The sequence below is a fragment of the Acanthopagrus latus genome, chromosome 22 (genome assembly GCF_904848185.1).
Source record: "Acanthopagrus latus isolate v.2019 chromosome 22, fAcaLat1.1, whole genome shotgun sequence".
Lineage (NCBI taxonomy): Eukaryota > Metazoa > Chordata > Actinopteri > Spariformes > Sparidae > Acanthopagrus > Acanthopagrus latus.
In genome coordinates, this window is record NC_051060.1 from 737,894 (window position 1) to 757,919 (window position 20,026).

Sequence of the window (20,026 nt, forward strand, 5' to 3'; positions counted from 1 at the left end):
AAAGTGAAGGCCACGGAGACATCAGTACAATCAGTGCATCACAGCAGCAGCAGCAAGAGGCAGTGGCGGTGGTGGCGGCAGCAGCAGCAGCAGCAGCAGCAGAAGTGGCAGCGGCAGCAGCAGCAGCAGCCATTACGTGTTATTTACGTTGCGTCTCTGATGGACTGCAAGCTGCAGTTACAGGGACGATGGTTTAAGGAACCAGCAGAATTAATACCATGAAGCATAAGAATGGAAGTTAGACACAAACTTTCTGTCGCTATATCAAATTAACAAGTGCATACATCCTCTTCTACACAATATATTAAGGTGTTAGTTTGTCTTTGAGAGTCATAATCAAACAATTGCTGAGGAAATGATCTCATTCCCTCATTTCATCGCATCTCATCTCCCATTTACTGACAGCAAGACATCAGTGCTTATGTGAACCCTAGCAACCACGGGTTCCAGTTTTTCAACACACACCCTCTACAAATACAACTAAGATATGTTCCTGTTTGCACAGTGATCAGCAGTGTGGCGAAGAATGGCTGCTGTGGACAAGAAAACACAAGCTACCTTATGGAGGCTGAGGCAGAGGAGACAAAGCCTCATTTCAAAGCAGGACTGCAATTAAATTTTTCTGCCTTTGAGGTGAAGGGGCCATTCAGACCATCTATGACTGTAATTTTCTGGCACTGGAACATTATCACTGAGGGAGTGATTGAACACTTATCTTCACATGGCTATCATAAACGAACTAAATAACATCCTACAGTTCATACTGTAGCTGCCCACACGAGCTGCTGTGGCAGAGAGGAAAAAAAACGGGAAATATTTATGAGGTCAGGACATTTAGCTGAACAAATGCTATTGTGACCGACAGGGAAAACAAGAGTAATTTCATTGGAATAATGAAATTTATGAACAATGTTTCCATTCACAAAGGTCAAATTTAATGGAGGGAACAGATATGAAACAGGAACAGGTCAGTGAATGGACTTCCACAATAGTAATTAAACCAACAGTGAGTTTCTATGCCCTGTGATGAAAAGTGGAGGCACCTGAACTAAGAAAACGACTTCATGTTTTTCTCTTTAAACAGAATCATAATGTGGTGATACAAAGACATCAAGGGTGACTCTAGCTTCTGATTTAATTTTCAACGTTTTGGCATCATTGCCACCATTAATAATAATAGTTTACTCTCTAAGGGCAACTGCTGATGACTGTTGGCAGCTTTTAAAACAAGTCCACTGAAGTTTACTAAACTTATTTGGATGAGAAGAAAAGACAAACATTACAATACAATACAATTATTATCCAAACTGTAAATATCCATCACAGCATAAGGGAGACTTTCAAGAGACCACCAAGACCAGCAGCAAGGTTACATGAGCTGATAGCAAGCTAATCTGCCACCATGTTTAGTTCTTGCTACGACTTCTGTTGTTTCATATGCAACACTGAGACCTGGGAAGAAGAAGAGGAAGAATCTTTATTTTTATCACATTTGACACAATGAACAACATAGCGTGCCTTGGTCAAGGGAGCGAACTGGTGCAAAACATGTACATTCTTTGTACAATTTTTTGATGGTTGGGGAAAGCAAGGCACTAACCCAGGCAAACCTCAGAGAATGTGGGTAACACATGGTTAATAAAGCATTTCACTGTTTATTAACAGCAAAATAGATTTTAACTAATGTTTAATTAACTGTATATTTAACATGTATCAATGATGGCTATTATAAAGTGTTGTTACATGTGTCAATGGGAACATTTCAGTTGGAATTCAATGCTGATAATGGTATCTAATGTCTTCTATGCTTTATGTAATGAACGGACATTATCCATTATGCAAACACTCAACAAACTCCACAATATATCACAAATTTAGGTTAGAAACAAATGTAGGTACAGTAGCTAATGTCAAAATTAATGTCATACTTGAGTAGTTAAATCAGTTGTAAACTGTCAATACTAGGTACATCTAACAATTATCAGGGAAGACATTTGAACCTACATGGAGGCATTTTTTACACACCTTTTGTATTTCAGGTGACCAAACTGAAATAGTTTCTAAATTAAATAAATACTGAATTTTAAAACTGAAGTTCTGTCTAAAATGATTCAAAAACAATATTGAAAAAGAACTGAAAGTTATGACATGCACAACCATGGTCTTTTACTCAAGCATTCACAAGAAATACTAAAAACACTCACTACAGTCTATAGCTGACAACCTGAAGCTCATTTTCCAATCGACAATAGTTCCTGCTTCTAACCCTGCTGAACTCAACCTACACAAATCAACACATCTCCCACAACTAGTTAGCAAAGGATTTGCCCATGTTTGCCCCCAGCATCATCTAAACACTGACTGCTTTGGTCACAGGGGTTTGCTGTGACTCTTCAGTGGGCCATGTTACGCAACCTGCTGCCCTTGTTGAGCTGACTGAGAGACTGCATGGAATGTCCAGAGAAGAAGCAGGATGGCAAGATAAGTAGGAAAAAAGAAAAAAGTTATTCAAGGCCCAGACATCCTGATGAGGTGCCCTGAATTCTGATTCATGTTAAAAAGGATCAGCAACAAAATTAACAAATTCAATATCATCAGCTGGAGCAGGGTCAGGTCAGTGTTATTGCTGTACTTCAGCTCAACCTGCCTTGTTGTTGTTAATATTTCTGAGACATGAAATTATGCCTCTGTTTGATCCTCATCTCAGCTGATTTTTTACTTCAGCTCAATGCCCAAAATAGCAACAGAAAGTACACTATCCACTCCTCTAAGAAGCTATGCAGCTGTGCTGGCAACAACAAAGTCAGAAAACTGGTATTCAGATGATGAAATATGACAGTAAATGAAAAAGCTGTCATGTCATCATCCATCATCGGATACTGCTGTCACTCTGCACCCTGCATCACACTGTACTGTGTGGTATTTGAAAAGTATGCTTGACTGGATAATCAACTTCTTCATGTCTTAGTTAATCAAACAGAAGAACCAATCTTGTCCATAAAGGTGACCTGCATTGACTTGATCAAACATACTTTATACTTCTCAATTCCTAAAAGGGGCACATCAACACAGATGAGGAAAGAGCACAGAAGACCCTGGCCATTTCATGTTGCAAACCCAAAAGCACATTGCAGCCAAACCTCTCTCCACCCTTCCCGCCTCAGCTCAAGTGCATGTGGCATGCCAGTTGCTGAACTGCACAGTTTGCTAACCGAAGCGAGGTGGTGGTTTGGGAAGCACAAAGACTCCTTTGTTCTGCCGGGCAAGTAGAGAAGACTTTTTTGGGAAAAACTTATTTCTAGTAGTTGTAATGTTCAGGAAACAAGCAAGGTGAGGCTTGCTCTGCAGGGAAATAATGGTGGGAGGACACGCTCTTACCTGCAGTCCTCTTCTCAACATATGTGAGGATTCTACCTACATGAAGGTGTATGTCCTGCACAGTTTTCACATTCCTGACATGTTCTTGAGCCTTAACAACAAGTAACGATGAGCACTTCCACAGTCAGCATTGTCTTTATTAAAAACACAACACAAAGAAAAAGAGTTGTGATATCTGAAGCAGACCTGAAAGTGTATGCAAAGACTAAGACATGATATTCAGGCTGATTAGCACTGCTTAGTAAAATGCAGCTTATTCATTTCAACAAGGCCACACTTTGAATGCCACACCGCGGGCCTTCGTAAATGAAGTGTTTTCTGAAAGAGATGTTGAACCTGGCAGGAACACATTGTGTTGGCCAATCAAATACGAACAAGCGCACATACCTGGTAGATTACTGTATAACTTAAACACTGCAGTCCCAATTTCCAGGGAGTCCTTCCTCCTAGCATTACCAACTGCTGCTCAGTGTTATACTGTGTAAGTCTTCATGTTCATAGATCTTTAAACAGCAACACCAATCCTTTGGATCAATATTGGTGCAGATACTGACCTTTTAAGCCATTCTAGAACAAACTAAATGTCAATCATCCACATAGAAGCTGCAGTCTGGAGTTCTTAAAAAAAAGTGGAGTTAGCCAGAATACAAACTATTCCTCACATCGCTGTAGACGAAGTTACCAGCTAATCATTCAGGTAATCTTCATCACCATGCTGCCTTTCTGAAGCATGAGTAACGTTATTTCTCTGAACCAATTCAACCACTTCAGAGAGTCCTGAATAGGGCTAGGTACCGAACTTTGGTTCTTTTATGGCACTGACTGAAATGCTTCGACAGTACCAAGTATCGAATATGCCTTGTCTTTTGGTGCCAAGTTTCGGTCCCCAGAGGTTAATCACGTGATCAAGATCTGATAATGCTGCCAGTGATTGGCTGTAACATTACATGTGATTGCGGAACACAGGATAAATACATACATGGTTACCAGAGACGTTTTGTGGTTACGCCCACAGGCAGGGTTCACGTGTATCTGTGTGTGTGTTGTCAAACCGGTTAAAAGATGCCACCAAGGTCAAAAGTGTGGCTCCATTTTAGCAAGATTGATGCCAATCGTGCACGATGTAATAAATGCAAAAAAGTCATCATTGCTAAGGCCGGCAACACAATTAATTTGATGAAGCAGCTGACTGTGCACTGAATCAATTTAAGAGCAGAAAGTTGCTCTGCGTTTGACTGCAAGAAGAGCGGACTGCAACAATCCTCCTCTCAGCATTTAAGTCCGCCTGATAAGTCCTGCTAAGTGAAAAGGTCCTCAGTATGTAGCAGTGAGCATTACATATTGACTTGCCACTTGTTTGCAATTGTTCTTTTGCACTGGAAATTATTTCTTTGTCTATTTTATCTGTAAGAAAACTGCTTGGAGTGGAAAAATACCAAAGCTGAAAAGTAAAACTCAAGATTTGTACAGTAATGTATTATATAATTTTCTTTTTGTTAGAATTGATATCATAAAATTGGTACTGAAAAAGTATCGAAGTGAAGGTAATTTTTGACTGATACCCAGCCTTATCCTGAATGTAATAACTGCCTGGTCACTTGAAGGACACTTTTGCAAACCAGTAGCCATAAACACCAGAGTTAGCATCCAAGCTAACAAGCTGAATTTAGCAACAAACTACGTAGCTCGACTGCAACATTGTACAGCCATATGTGGTATTGTGAGTATTACTGTAACCACTGCCACCATAGCCTTGTGGTTAAAACATAGAATGAAACACATATCAAACAGGGGTCCTTACTTGTCCAGCAGAGAAGCAGATAACTCTGCATCGCTCTTGTCCTTACAAATCCTGCAGCTCCCTCCACCTCTAAATTGACACTCCAATATTTATCCTTGTTTTCTTGCTGACTATGTCCAATACTTTGTTTTTACACTGAATTTCTTTGTCAGTCTTCTTATGTCTTCTCTTTGACTTTGGCGATGGTGGGGCATTCTTTGGTTCTGTTGTTGTTGTCTGTTCTTCGCCATTGTTTACAGTTTAGACATGAAAGTATCTGGCCAGGTAAGAGTAGGCACTGTGCCTGCGTAGGGGAGGAGCACTGCCCTGTCTGTGCTGCGTAAGGGAGGGGGGCTGCCAGCAGTGTATGCACAAGAGTAATTGACACTTCTCAGACACTCTCCTTGGCTCTGATTGGTTGTATTTAACCAGCAGCGGTAGATTCTTAAAGCCACTGGGTGAACCCACAGACAATGGATTTTTACACAGCTGACCTGTATCTTATTCTATTGTCAGATCATAATGACAACTTAAACAAATATAACCAAAAGAAAGTTACAGACTATAGCTTTAAGTACAGTTGTATGTTCAGGCTCATTCTCTTGCAGTAGTAACCTAATGTGCATAAAGCTACCTCTGATAATATGCCACTTCTTGCCTGTGGTTTCAGGTTGTTTAATAGCAATAACAGTATTGGAAATGCCTACTGATACTGCCTAAAATGAATCGAGAGTCAATGAGTCCATCTGTCACCATCCTGGAGGCGTTGACAATGCCATGCTGAGTTGACAAGTAATTTTGAGATTATCACTGCCCATAGCAAAAAATAGCAAATTCAGGCACTGTTGTGTCTACATCTTTACAGAGACCTGCCTCCACCACAACATAGCCCAGATCACTCAATTAATAGGCGTGTTTGGAGCAGACAAGGAGGAGAGGACATGGCGAGATGCACTCTGTGTATACATCGATAATGCGTGGTGAAATCAAACATTTTCAGAACAGTACATGGTCCTGATACACAAAGCCAGATGTTCTGTCTACTGTTGTACAGAGGAATAGAAAACAGCAGTAGATAATAATAATTATTTGTTAGCATTCAGTGTTTCAGGAAAAGCAAATATGTCCCAGCAACGCTTCTGTTGGCTCGCCTCAGGAGACACGGTCATGGTCTCATTCGATTTCTCTGGAAAAGAATGCGGCTAACATCATGACAAAACACATCACATTATTTTCTCTTGCCCTTTAAGGCGGATATCAAAAACAGGCCTACTTTGACATCATCAGAGGCTTGAGAAAGAGACAATTGTTCTTTCAAATGTTAGAAAGACAAGGCAGTTCAACAGAGTTGCTCTAACTACCAAGCTTCTCTGCTTCTCTGTGCTCATAACAAAACACTGAGTAAGAGCTCTATCATGCTACCAGCTCATTCCTTTAGTAAAAGTCACAGTTTAATCAAGGACAACAACAATAAATATGTGAGACTTTGGTCAGCAGTCTGACTCATCACGCCTCGCCCTGACACCCGCTGAGATGCACAATTGACAGACTGGCAGAGAGAGACACAGGCCAAACAGTCAAAGGAAAAAGGAAGTTAATTAAACAGCTGTATGAAATATTTTAACACTAAAAGGTAATATATATGTATATCTAAGAATGAAGAAGAGGTCATACTCCAAACAAAAAGGGGACAGCACATCACTTGATGTAGTAGAGGTGGTGCTGACTTTTTTTTTAATGTTGTTTCAGAAATAAAGCTGAATCTTGCTCAATCTTTGCTGCAGCTTCATCTGGCAGGGTGCTACAGAGGCTAATCTAAAAGGTGCACTGATAATTGTGATTGTGACAACGACAAAGCAAGATTACATTCTGTGATAATGTTTCAGAGTACCTCATAATGTTATAAACCACTGAGCAGTGTTTTGTCTGATACACCTTCAAACTAATGGACCTATTACTTATCTTACCTGTACCTGGTTAAGACTGCCATTTTAGATTAATAAATGAATCATTTAGTCTGTAACAGTCAAAAATTATATATAAAAAAAGCTCATCACAACTGTCCAGAGCTAAAAGTGAAGTCTTTATATTGTTTCAATTTCTTCAACCAATTCCCCAAAACTCAAAGACTCTTCATTTACTATCACAAATGACATCTGTAAAGCCGGCACCATCAAATGTTTGACAATTTTGCTTGAAAAATGATTCATCAATTATCAAAGGAGTTGACAATTAAGTTGTCATCTTCTTTTGAGTGACTGATCAATGTTGCAATATTCCAGCTGTTACATGAAGTTATTTAAGTTGTTACATGAAGTGTGTTCTGTCTTATTTTTGTGAGCTGTTAATATCCCAAGCTTTTTACTGAGCTGCGCAGATGACGTCTACATCTGCATCACAGTTTATGTTGTAAAGCCAATGATGTCACCACTTAGCTACAAAATAAAATACCAGCAAAACAACTCAAGTGACTGTACAGAGGCAGTAGTTCCTCTAAAGGTAAGAAAATGAGACTCTTCCACACCTATGTTACTATAAACACAACAACAGCACACAAGGAAGTGCAGTCTGCTGGCTGAGCACTGCTGTCACGCAACTGAGTGGCAAAACAAACCAACAGGTGGCTGCTATAAATGCAGTAAAGTTGCCTAAAACAAAGCCTGGAGGCATGTAAGCACCCCATGAAACATTTGCTTGTTTTAGAACAGGATTTGATTGTCTGATAAAGGACATCAAAAGATATGTGCATAGTGTAATGACAGGTTTGCACAACATTTAATTTAGAAAATGCTTACAGCACAGCAAGTCATAGCTGACATTTAATTCACACAGCATTAAACAGTAAGCAGAATTACCAATACCTCTACGTCAGTTTTTGTTTATGTAGTGTTTGTGATGTCAAACTTGCTAAAACAACTTTGTGGTTGGTATTTCCCTTTATGTTCATTTCACTGATGCAAGTCTCTTGACCATGTGGTTCAAGACTACTCCACTTGCCTCTTATAAAGTGTGCTAGATGTGTGTGAAGTTCAGAGACATGCCACCCATTTGCGAGCAGCGATGTTTTCCTGAGCAGATGCACTGGAAAAGCATTTAGATTACTCTTAACTAATGACTTTCAACTTGCAACAGATTATAGGGCTGACCAAATGCTTCAAAGCTTTTATGGTTGCCATGGTAATTGACATCTAAATCAGTATTCAGAGATTTTTTGAGGAGGACTGGGTACAAGTCCACCCTGTGGCCCCTTGCTGCATGTCAGAAAAATCTCTGAACATTGAAAGATGACAGCTGTACCTGCCACATGCCTGCTCTATGACCTAATAGTTGTTCTTCAGCAGCTTGGCTGTGTCTCTGACCTTTGTCTCCTTTTCTAGTGGTTGTCTGGTGTTTCAGGGATCTGAAGAATGAGTGTCTTTGCATAACAGCCTGTGTACTACTAATTGTGAACACTTTGCATAACTGCCAGTCATTTCCAGTGCTCACCATTGTGTTTGGGGGAGGATTGGAATGTGTTTCTTCAGACAGCCACAGCTTTCTACTCTTCTGTGCAGTGAGGAAAACTTGCAAACTTGGAGCTTGAAACAAAATAGCCTTCATAATGCAAAATCACTTGTTTGTTCCTTTAAGCTCATTCCAAAATGTCAAGCTATCAAAAGCTTGTCACCATCCACATATTTCCTCAAACACTGAAATTTGTCTTTCAGATTTCAGATGAGCAAAAAACTTTAGGCAATTATTTCTTGCAAGAAGAGGAACTGTGAAACATCTTCTCAACTAATACAGACCAAATTAATGGTGTTAATGTGCACCTGGAGGTTATGGTTAATAGTTAATAATGATAGGTTAAGTTATACTACCACAGGCTTGCTATGTATCATTGGGCATGTTTGCACAGTGTCACTGTGTTTGCGCCACATGTCCCATAGCCTCACACCAGGTGGGCAAGTTCGACTTGAAACCAGAGACCCTTACATAACACACCATCAGCTTGTGAAATGGCCAACATTCTTTCTCTATATGCAGCCTGTATGAGTGGAAGGCACACTTGCCCCCAGGCTGCATCGACCCCCACCACAAATTCTACAGAGCCTAAATAGTACTGGCTCAAAACCACATGAAAGTTTTACACATGGTTCATAATAAAGACAAACACTAATCGTGGATAACTGTTAACTTTGGGGTTTGGTGCCATGTTCAGAATCAGGATCAGAATTTCCAGATTCTGGTGGTTTGGTGCCATATTGTTTTATCCTGTATGAATGTAGATGGCATGACAACATGTCACTGAGTTTGATATAACAAAACATTTTAATAACTAGAAATCGACAACACTGGTTACTAAACAGTCAAAAAAATATGAATATAAAATTAAAATAATGCTTCTTTATAAGGGAAGAAGCCATAATTCTGATGCAGTATTTAGCACCGGTGCCAGCAGTATTCAGCAGGCAGGTTAAAAGGTTGTTATTCAAAATGCTTTGATAGCAGTTATCTTCCTTTATAACAGTTATTTCAAGGGCTGCATCACTAATATATTGTAAAGCCTGAATAAATGACCATTATGAGCAAGAGGGATAGGGACATATATCATTTGGATTTTATCAATACCGATACTCCTTATCGGTACTGATACTTGCCAATACTGTTATCGATACTACAACATGTAATTTTGATTAAAAAAATAAAGACTTTACAAGATGTTAAAAGATTCAATCTTCTTTTTATTACCATAAGGTAATAATAAAGCTTCAACAGAACAGAAGCTATGCAATTACAAATACTCTGGAACAGATAACCATTACTTCTGTATCTACTTCTGAGCATGACCGAGCAATTAAGCTGAATTTAGCACCGAGCAGGCAGGAAGTCAAGCACCGAAATAACAACATTACATTCGGTCACTTTTCAAATTACAACACTCCATATTGACACCAGCACACAAATCTCAAAAAAGAGAATGTCTTCTGCTAAGCCCTCGGTCGGGAACACTTCCTGTTGTTGTTGTTGTTGTTGTTGTTTTAATAATGCAGACCTATAACTGCGGTTGTGAGCGATCATGTGATTATCGCAGAAACTCCTCGGCTTCGTGATGCCAGCCGTCTATTGTACTGCGCTACGGCTGACTCAAAATGCAACCAGTGGGGGTGCCCGGATGGCGCTTGGCGGAGCATGACGGGATCGGAGCTGTAACACAGCGGACAGTGTCCAGTGGAAATTTGGGGTAAGCAACATCACCAAACACTTGGAGTGCGCACATAGTATGAAGCTAAAAGAATGCAGTGTATTTTATTGCTATAACTAAGTATGCTATGATAAAGTATGCCCCTGGTAGGATCTCCCAAGGCAAACAGGTCCTAGGTGATGGATCAGACCAAGAGCGGTTCCAATGCCCCTGATGACAGACATAAAAACAAGGTTGTTCACATCGCCCGGAATGGCATTACTGGGGCCCCAGGCTCAGCCCGAAAGAGTGACGTGGGCCCGCCCTCCAGTAGATTCACCACTCGCAGGAGGGTTCAGAAGAGGCCATTGCTATGCGATTTGGGTGACGGTCATGGGCGGGGGTCCTAACAACCCAATCTGACCCAATTGGATGGTGGCTCTGGCCATGGGGACATGGAATGTCACCTTACTGGGGGGGAAAGAACCTAAGCTAGTGCAGGAGGTTGAGCGGTACCGGCTAGAGATAGTCGGGCTCGCCTCCATGCACAGTCTGGGCTCTGGAACCCAACTCCTTGAGAGAGGTTGGACTCACTCTGGAGTTGCCCGCAGTGAGAGGTGGCGAGTTGGTGTGGTCTTGATTTTAGCTCCCCAGCTCAGCCACCATGTGTTGGAGTTTTCCCCGGTGAACAAGAGGGTTATTTCCCTGCGCCTTCGGGTTGGGGATAGGTCTCTCGCTGTTGTTTCGGCTTACAGGCCGAACAGCAGTGTAGAGTACTTGGCCTTCTTGGAGGCCCTGGGAGGGGCACTGGAGAGTGCTCCAACCGAGGACTCCATCATTCAACGCTCACATGGGCAGCAACAGTGATACCTGGAGAGGTGTGATTGGGAGGAACAGGCTTGTCACAGTTTGTCCATAACTAATACCATGTTCAAGCATAAGGGTGTCCATCAGTGCACTTGGCACCAGGACACCCTAAGCCGGAGGTCAATGATCGACTTTGTGGTTGTGTCATCTGACCTCCGGCCATATGTCTTGGACGCTCGGGTGAAGCAAGGGGCTGAGCTGTCAACTGATCACCACCTGGTGGTGAGTTGGATCCGCTGGCAGTAGAGGAAGATGGACAGACTTGGCAGACCCAAACGTATCGTGAGGGTCTGCTGGGAACATCTGGAGGAACCCTCTGTCAACCCCAACCTCCGGCAGAGCTTTGACCAGATCCAGAGGGAGGCTGGGGACATTGAGTCCGAATGGACCATTTTCTCTGCTTCCATTGTTGATGCGGCTGTTCGAAGCTATGGCCATAAGGTCTCCAGTGCTTGTTGTAGCGGCAATCCCCAAACCTGGTGGTGGACACCGGAAGTAAGGGATACTGTCAAGCTGAAGAAGTCCTATCGAGCCTGGTTGGCTTGGGGGACTTCTGAGGCAGCTGATGGGCACCGGTAGGCCAAGCGTGCAGCAGTCCAAGCGTGCAGCAGCACAGGCGGTCGTGGAAGCAGAGGCTCGGGTCTGGGAAAAGTTCGGGGAGGCCAAGGAGGAGGACTACCGGTCAGCCTTGAGGAAATTCTGGCTAACCATTTGGCACCTCAGGAGGGGCAGCCCTCCACCAGCACTGTTTACGGAGGAGGTGGGGAGCTGTTGACCTCAACTGGAGATATTGTTGGGTGGTGGAAGGAATATTTTGAAGATCTCCTCAATCCCACTGACACATCATAGATGAAGCAGAGGCTGGGGACTCAGTGGTTGATTCATTCATCACCCAAGCCGAAGGTACTGAGGCTGTTGGGAAGCTCCTCGGTGGCAAAGCACCAGGGGTGGATGAGATCCACCCTGAGTACCTAAAGTCTCTGGATGTTGTGGGGCTGTCTGGGATGACACGTCTCTGCAGCACTGTGTGGCAGTCGGGGACAGTGCCTCTGGACTGGCAGACCGGGGTGGTGGTCCCTCTATTCAAAAAGGGGGACCAGAGGGTGTGTTCCAACTACTGGGGTATCACACTCCTCAGCCTCCCTGGGAAAGTCTATTCCAGGGTACTGGAGAGGAGAATTCAGCCGATAGTCGAACCTCGGATTCAGGACGATCAACGCGGTTTTCGGCCTGGCAGTGGAACACTGGACCAGATCTATACCCTCCGCAGGGTGCTTGAGGGTTCATGGGAGTTTGCCCAACCAGTCCACATGTGTTTTGTGGACTTGGAGAAGGCATTCGACCATGTCCCTCATGGCATTCTGTGGGAGGTGCTCCAGTAGTATGGGGTCGGAGGCCCTCTTTACAGTCCCTGTATGACCGGAGCAGGAGCCTGGTGCGCATTGCATACCAGTAAGTCAGACCTGTTCCCGGTGCATGACGGACTCCGGCAGGGCTGCCCTTTGTCACCAGTTCTGTTCATTATTTTTATGGACAGAATTTCTAGGCACAGTCAGGGACCAGAGGGGGTCTGGTTCGGGAGCCACTGGATTTCATTTCTGCTTTTTTCACTGTGTGCTTAACCTACTGTGGCAGAGGCAAAATGGCAGATCACAGAGTAGAATGGGTCAGTAGAGGGCATGCTATTTTTATGGCTAAATGCTACAGAGGGAACACAACAGACACTTTTTTGTAAAGTGCAGGGTTCTCCCCAGAAATTTTGAGTGTAGCGGCGCACCGTCATCCCGGGGGGTGGGGGGGTGGTCGCTGTCATCTGATGGCGGGGGGACGCTCGCTCTTCACCCTCACCTGCTACAAAGCAGCTAACATTGGTATTAGTATAGTGGTGCTGAGCTAGCAGTATAGCGGCACTGCGCCACCATTCCATTGTCTCGGGAGAACCCTGGAAGTGATATATTTTCATAGCTATCACGGTCATTGGTTTGGTCTCATGCCTCAGTTTACAATATGAAATATAACATTATTATATTATCGTTAATCCGTTGATGTGAAAGAACAGTCACTAGTAGGATCAGCATGCTAGTAGCATAACAACATGGCAGCCTCTCCTTTCAGCAAACTGATCAGCAGGGGCTCCCGACACGTCACACACGTCTGCCAAGGCGAGACACTCCCATCTCGCCGCACCACCATTCAGCGTTTAGCAGCAGTTAGCAGCTAGCTTAACAAAGAATTACAGCATCTTAAAATCACTGCAAATTGGGGAGACAAGGAGTGGGAGCAGAGAACAAGACCAACAGCCATATTACAAGATTGATACATGATTTTTATTGCAATGTTATACCATTCTTATTGTTTAAAAAGTGCTGCCCAACACTAATGTTACATGTGACACTAGACGCCAAAGCCGCTGAAAAATCAAATCACACACTGGGATGGCATTATGGCGCCTTTGTTTGGTTCAGTATTAAAAAAGCAAAGCCAGCATATCCGTCATTGTGTCAGCACTACGAGATCTCTGCACTTAGTTTTAGACTGACTGTCACTTTGACTTTTCTGAGGAGAACCTTTGTCCACAGCAAATAAATGTCCATAAATCTGAGAACTTGCTTTAGAAAGTGTTGTAGGAAAATGAATAAATGCTGAATTGTGGCAAAAATGTTGTAACTTACAGCGATTTCCCTGCACGCAGACATCGATATTCCAGTGCCTTCTATTTGTTTCAGTGCATAATCCTTCTCATCTTTCCTGTAGAGATAAAAAAAGAGAAAACGGGACAAACATTACTAGATGGCACAGACTGACAGGTTTACTCTAGAACTCTGACTCCAGCTTTGGCCTTTAAGGTTTTGATTATGAATGCAAAAGGTGTTTTGGGTGGAGCGGAAGGACAGCAAAGGGCATAGAAAGGCTATGGAGGAATTCCTAGCATTAGAGATAGCCTTTGGCAACAAAGAGTCATCCATTCCCTGCAGGAGAGCTCCGTTTGTGCCTCTCCCCCTAGGCCTAGAGTTTCACCCTTGATGCAAAGACAGATGCAGGATTCAAACTACACAGCGCTTTCGCTGCAGCTCTTGGCGGTGGCTGTTCTTTGTTTTTACTCTCATTTTACAGGATAGCTGTGTGCCCTTGTGAATCACATTTGTGCATGAAAACCAGTTAGTAAGTGAAATGTGAGACTAAGGCTGAGGCAGAGCCCGTTCAGCAGACTGGCATTGATTATTAAGATGAGATAAGCATTGTACACAACCTGGGCTGAGAGCAGAGGAAACAATGAGAGCTAAACGGAAACACATTCTATTTAAAACAGAGCAAAAAGGCATGTTAAAAATGTAAACACAACCTGTGGACGGCATCCAATAACCACTTCATTCAGTAAGCAGCATGCGCAGATCAAACAGGTCCTCGCAGTGCCCACTTCAACCTCATCTGCATTGGACATGGTTGTGGATTAACTGGAGCTCTCGGGCACACATCTATAATACTAATTGAGCTGCACAGATGCTCAAAACAGCTCATAACATTTTATCTTTTGGGCTACAAAATAAATTTCTTCATATGGATTTTGGGCAGAAGGAAAGAAAGATTGTTAAACCACAAAACATGAAGACTAAAGATGGATATGTGGTATTTCTTCATTCAGACAAAATATCAAGTTTCAGTAGTTGCTCGCAGTTAATGGAATATCATATTTGCCATTTTTGAGCCTGCTCTCATAAAGGACAAGTTCACCCAAAAATGAAAATGTATCCATTATGCACCCCCGTGCTGATTGAACTTCAGGGGAAAAAAAGATGTTATAAAAGATGTTATGTTATAAAGATGTTATTTATACCAACTTCAGACGTGGTGGGTACTAACACTTTTAGCTTATCTGCTACAGTGAGGATTTCAGCTTTAAATAAGGTTTAATCAACAACCAATTTGGGATATTGGTGCTTCTGGAGACTTGGATTACGTTGGGCGAGCTTAATGGATAAAATGTATGTAGTCTAAGTGGACTACAAATCTTCAGACTTTCCATTGGTTATGGGGGTAGAAAATGACTTAGTTCACTTTAAGAAACTTTCTGTCAAAAGTGGTATTTGAAAATAATCAGTAAATTTAATTTCTGTACTAATCAATCATTTGATCTTTATGATGTCAGAAAATAATGAATAATAGCAATCATATTTGGCGAAAGCCAAAGGAGCCATCTTCAGATTGCTTGCTGTTAGGACGGCTACTCTTGCACTCAAAAGAATAGAACAAAAAGAGACACACAAAAATCTACCATTTTCATTTTTTTTTTATTTTTATTAAATTCTGTCTAAATATTTCTTCGAGCAAGACAATACTTGTTTTATTTTGCTCTTCATTTTCAGCCTGAAATTTACAATTAACAGCAATAAACAGCCAATCAGAGAGCTCTCTCTTTCTCTCTCTCTCTTTCTCTCTCACTCTCTCTCTCACTACCTCTAATGCTGACTCAAAATGTTGGAACTAATAGATCAAACAGAGAGGGACACACCACAGAATCTACAGCCAATAGTCAACCACACGCAAACATCACCCGATGGGCGACTGTCGGCTTGGTTGGTGCAACTGCATACCTTCTAAGTGTGTGCCAGCAATGCCAGCACAGGCCACTGCAATTACATCCATTTGGCAGACTGTGGTCTGCGGATGGCCTGGTGACTGGTTCTCAGTGTGTTCTATGCAATGCAAGAAGCATAAACCTATGCTTAAAAAACCACCAGAGACAGGCAGCACTGCAGATGTCTGAACAAAGTTTACTTTGGACCTGAACAGTCATACAGGACCCAATGTTTTGGGTGATATTATTATAGTCCGTGCGTAGTAGACTGATCGTGAACACTGACAGGGCTAAAATTCAAAGACCGGAATTCAAAACAACTAAATGTGAAAATATTACCAGAGAGGATAAACTTATTGTCATTCAAGACATTCATTTATTCTGCAGTGTGACGGCTGCATTTGAATGAATGTTATTTATATTTCATGGTTATCAAGAAAAGGATTTAGAAATGACACTTTAACCGAACATTACGGATGCTTTGATAACCACAGGTGCTGGTACCTGCTCCTAGTAATGCATGTCACAAAACCCACAGAGACAGCTTTGGACTGTATTTTCTGTATATATAAAAAGTTTCAGATGCTGACAATGTAAAAATAAATCAAACTAAAAGTAAAAATATGAGCATATATTTTAAATATTCTTCACTGTGAGCATGTCTGCAGCAGAGAGATGCACACACACCCAGGTGCTTCTGTTTGAGCAACAGATATCATCTTGGCTCCTATGTGTATGGAGAAACTTTATGAAAACATTACATACATCTCCAAGTCTTGACAAGAGCATGCTTCTCCTTTTCATGCCAACTGGGATGAACTTTCTAGAGTTATATATCCCTTAAGTCTCAGGTGTGAAGCCAGGAGACATAAAAAAATGGTGTTTTAGACTTTTTAGGGTATCAGGAAAACAAACTCTTTGTGTGCACTGGAGACAGAAAGTGGTTCTGCTGCCTTTCAGTTTTTACTTGCATCACAAATGAAGCTTACTAGAAATACGTGTAGGCCTCAGCTACATCCTCAGAGAATACAATCAAGGCAGCGACGAAGGCTGAGAGCAGCAACTCTCCATTTTCCACTTGTAGTCATAAGGGGTCTTTTTTAAAGGAAATATATAACCACAATATTATGTATTAAAAAATGCAGTATGCAATAGCATCTTCAGTCTTTGTTGTGAAGTATAAATGAATGTACTGGCAAGATCATGGTCTGATCTGATGGTGCATTTAACAAGAATCAAGACGTTTCATATTAAGATATTAAACAACTAGAACTGCACTCAGTAGATTATATACCTCTGCCAAGCCCAACAATCTCCTTTAATTCAATTAAGCCTAATCTAATATCAAATGTTGATGTTCCTGTATCACTCTAAATTGTAAACCACCTGTAACAGCCAACCACTGGGACAACAACACTGCATTGTTTGTTGTCCTAGTAGAATAGAATCATAATCTGTGTAAGAATAATATAATTACATCATGATATGCATCAAATTGTAGTAACTCATATATACCAGCCACCTTAATACACCATGTTTTTTTTTCAAGATCCATGCATTGATTCCTGTGAAATTAACAAAAATGTTTAAAAATGCCCTAGCTCACAATTCTGGATCCTTCATTTAATCCAGCTCTGCACCAAAAATTAATGGGATTAATTCTGGGCCTAGACCTATTCCCAATCCATGTTTCATGGAAATTATTCAGTAGTTTATGCGTGATCCTGCTGTCAAACCAACCAACTATCCACCAAACAAAAGAACACAGATGAAAACATAATGTCTTTGGCAGAGGTCATAAGGAGCTGAAGTCAAATGACAAGATTGACAAAAGATTACCCTGAAAGCAAAACTTTCTGTGCTTTACTGAAATCCATCTCTGTATTTGTTGTTTTCCTCAGTACTGTCTTAAGATGTGATATCCCACATACGCTGTATCCCCTGTACACAATCTCTAATGCCTTTGAGGACGTCATTACCTCACAGCATTAAACAAGCTCTCAGGTATTACTGAATGACTGCACGTGACCTGCCTGTGTTCACGTTTTGGCCTCACATCACATCTCTATTATCCAGTGTTGTTGAGGTGACTATGATAAGACAGTGCCTGCAGCCTTGACTCAGATTTACAACTCAGTGAATCAAAGATGAATGGAGGAAAGGTATAACAGAGTGGGAGTCATGTTGTTTTCTCTTAAGTACCAGTGCACTTCTCTTTTTCAACATTTTGTGTAAAAGGTAACAAGAGGCTATAACTACACAGAACTGATCCAATCATATCCAGCCAACGGTCAAATTAAGGGTTGCAATGATATGAGACTTACGGTGTAACCATTTCAGAAAGTAACGCTTTCAAGGTATAACAATATACTGTATTACATAATTATTAGTATTATTTCCAGTTGCAGAGACTGTAAGGAAAGGAAAATAGAGATTGTCTAGACTGAATACTTATCTTGAACTTGAAATACACATATTTTCAATGACAAAAAATATGGTCAGATGAAATACTGTAGATTTTAAAGTTTTGAAAGGTGCACAGTGTATTTTTGAGGAAGGATTTTAATCAGAATTTCACACTGTTTCACTTTGCTTATATGTGGTGGATCGTGCCACCTTTCTAGCTTTAAACTGTGTTCCAGAACCGTATTTTCCTCTGAGAACATACTGTAAACATTAAAATCCCTAGTTTGAATTTCTTCTCCAAACCACATAGTGTCCCTTTAAAGGCACACGGTAAGACAACTGTCAGTCTTCATACCACAGTCCACCTTGAAACTGATATATTGCTGCAACTGTAGTCACATCTGATGGATAGCAGATCCCTTTAGACTGTCTTTAAGGCTTGTGCAAATTTTCGCAATATACTTCTGGAAGGTTTATAAAATTGAATTATAGTTATTTCATATCAGTAACTAAAAGTATAATTACAATTTTGTAACAGTGTCGATGAAATATGACAAAATAATGGACTCATCTGGTCGATACCAGATCCTTTTAATTAGGTCATAATAGGCAACACTACTGATCTAGACTATGGAATCACTGCGTAACTACTTCAGAATTCTTGTTTGGGTTTAGCAGCACCCAGAAGAACTGGGATACATGAATAAAATGACAAGGAGAAGAAGGTACTAATCATGCACTCTCTCTCTCTCTCTCTCTCTCTGGTAAGGCCACTTTACATTCCAAGCTGCACATTTACAGTTATTAATCTAACTTTTAGCAACCTTACACAGTTCAGTAATAACACAATAGCACTCTCAAGCATGACTGTCAACTGCACAACTGCCAATATGATGTCCATCTTTCCATTGTTGTTTTAAGTTACACTGTATTCACACATGCTGCACACACATTGGGACTGTAAAAGCGGTACAGCAAACGGATTACATTGATGTTTGAGTCTATAAAAAGTTTGGCAGTGCACAGTGTTAAAACTGAGGGAGCAGCTTGGCCGCGAAAAGACGCCCAAATGTCACCATCGCGTTGAATGACGAAACCAGCGTCCACCAGTGCGTTTAAACACATAGAAGCAGGCTGTCCTGGTTGACACCGTGAAGATGAGACTTGTCAAAATAAGAAATAACACCGCTGCTTTACTGTGTTGTTTTGGGGGGTGGAGAGGGGGGAGGAGGGGGAGGAGGAAAGGGAGGAGGGGGGAGACCGTTGGTGAGTGAGTGAGTGCGTTACATGAAAACAAAAACACAGAGACACGGGTTATCGCTTCGGGGAGGTTCAAATCTAACGCCCCGTTCAACACACAACTGAGCCGTGCGTTCACGAAATGCATCCTGCAGTCAGTTTTATGTCAGTACAAACAATAACGTTCACGGTTATCTTACCCGTCTTTGCGCTTAGCTTTATAAACGTGCCCGTAGGTGCCTCGACCCACTTTGCAACCTTCATATTCGAACAGATCTTCTACTCTCTCTCTCTCGGCCGCCAGCTTTGTTTTGAAGTCGTAATCCATTTTAACCCATAAATACGTCTTAATTTACAATAAAATAAAATATTAATTATTACATGCATTAATTAAATAATCTGGTCGTTTTATTCCCCCACCATTTCCTTGTTTGGGATTTTGGTCTGCTCCGCTTAATGTTCACTGGCTCGTTGACGTTTCTAATTGGCGCGCAGGGCTCGCTGGGTAAGGTAGTCCTTTTGAGCAGGCGCTGCGGTTCGCCAGCTAGTAAACGGAGATGGACGAAACTACAACCCGCGTTTCTCGCTGCGGTTTGTTGTACTTTGCGTACTCACG

At 41.7% G+C, this 20,026-nt stretch overlaps 1 protein-coding gene across 2 annotated transcripts in view; it reads right to left on the minus strand.

Moving 5' to 3' along the window:
• The window catches only part of cdk19 (cyclin-dependent kinase 19), a 73,723-nt gene extending 53,847 nt beyond the window's left edge, over window positions 1-19,876 (minus strand). For both annotated transcript variants that reach the window (XM_037087002.1, XM_037087001.1), the window contains exons 1-2: window positions 19,611-19,876; window positions 13,862-13,937 (exon numbers count right to left, since the gene is read on the minus strand). In XM_037087002.1, the coding sequence (XP_036942897.1) occupies window positions 13,862-13,937; window positions 19,611-19,738 (204 nt within the window). In that variant the 5' untranslated portion in view covers window positions 19,739-19,876. The remainder of the gene's footprint in view (window positions 1-13,861; window positions 13,938-19,610) is intronic.
• Between the last annotated feature and the right edge of the window lie 150 nt (window positions 19,877-20,026).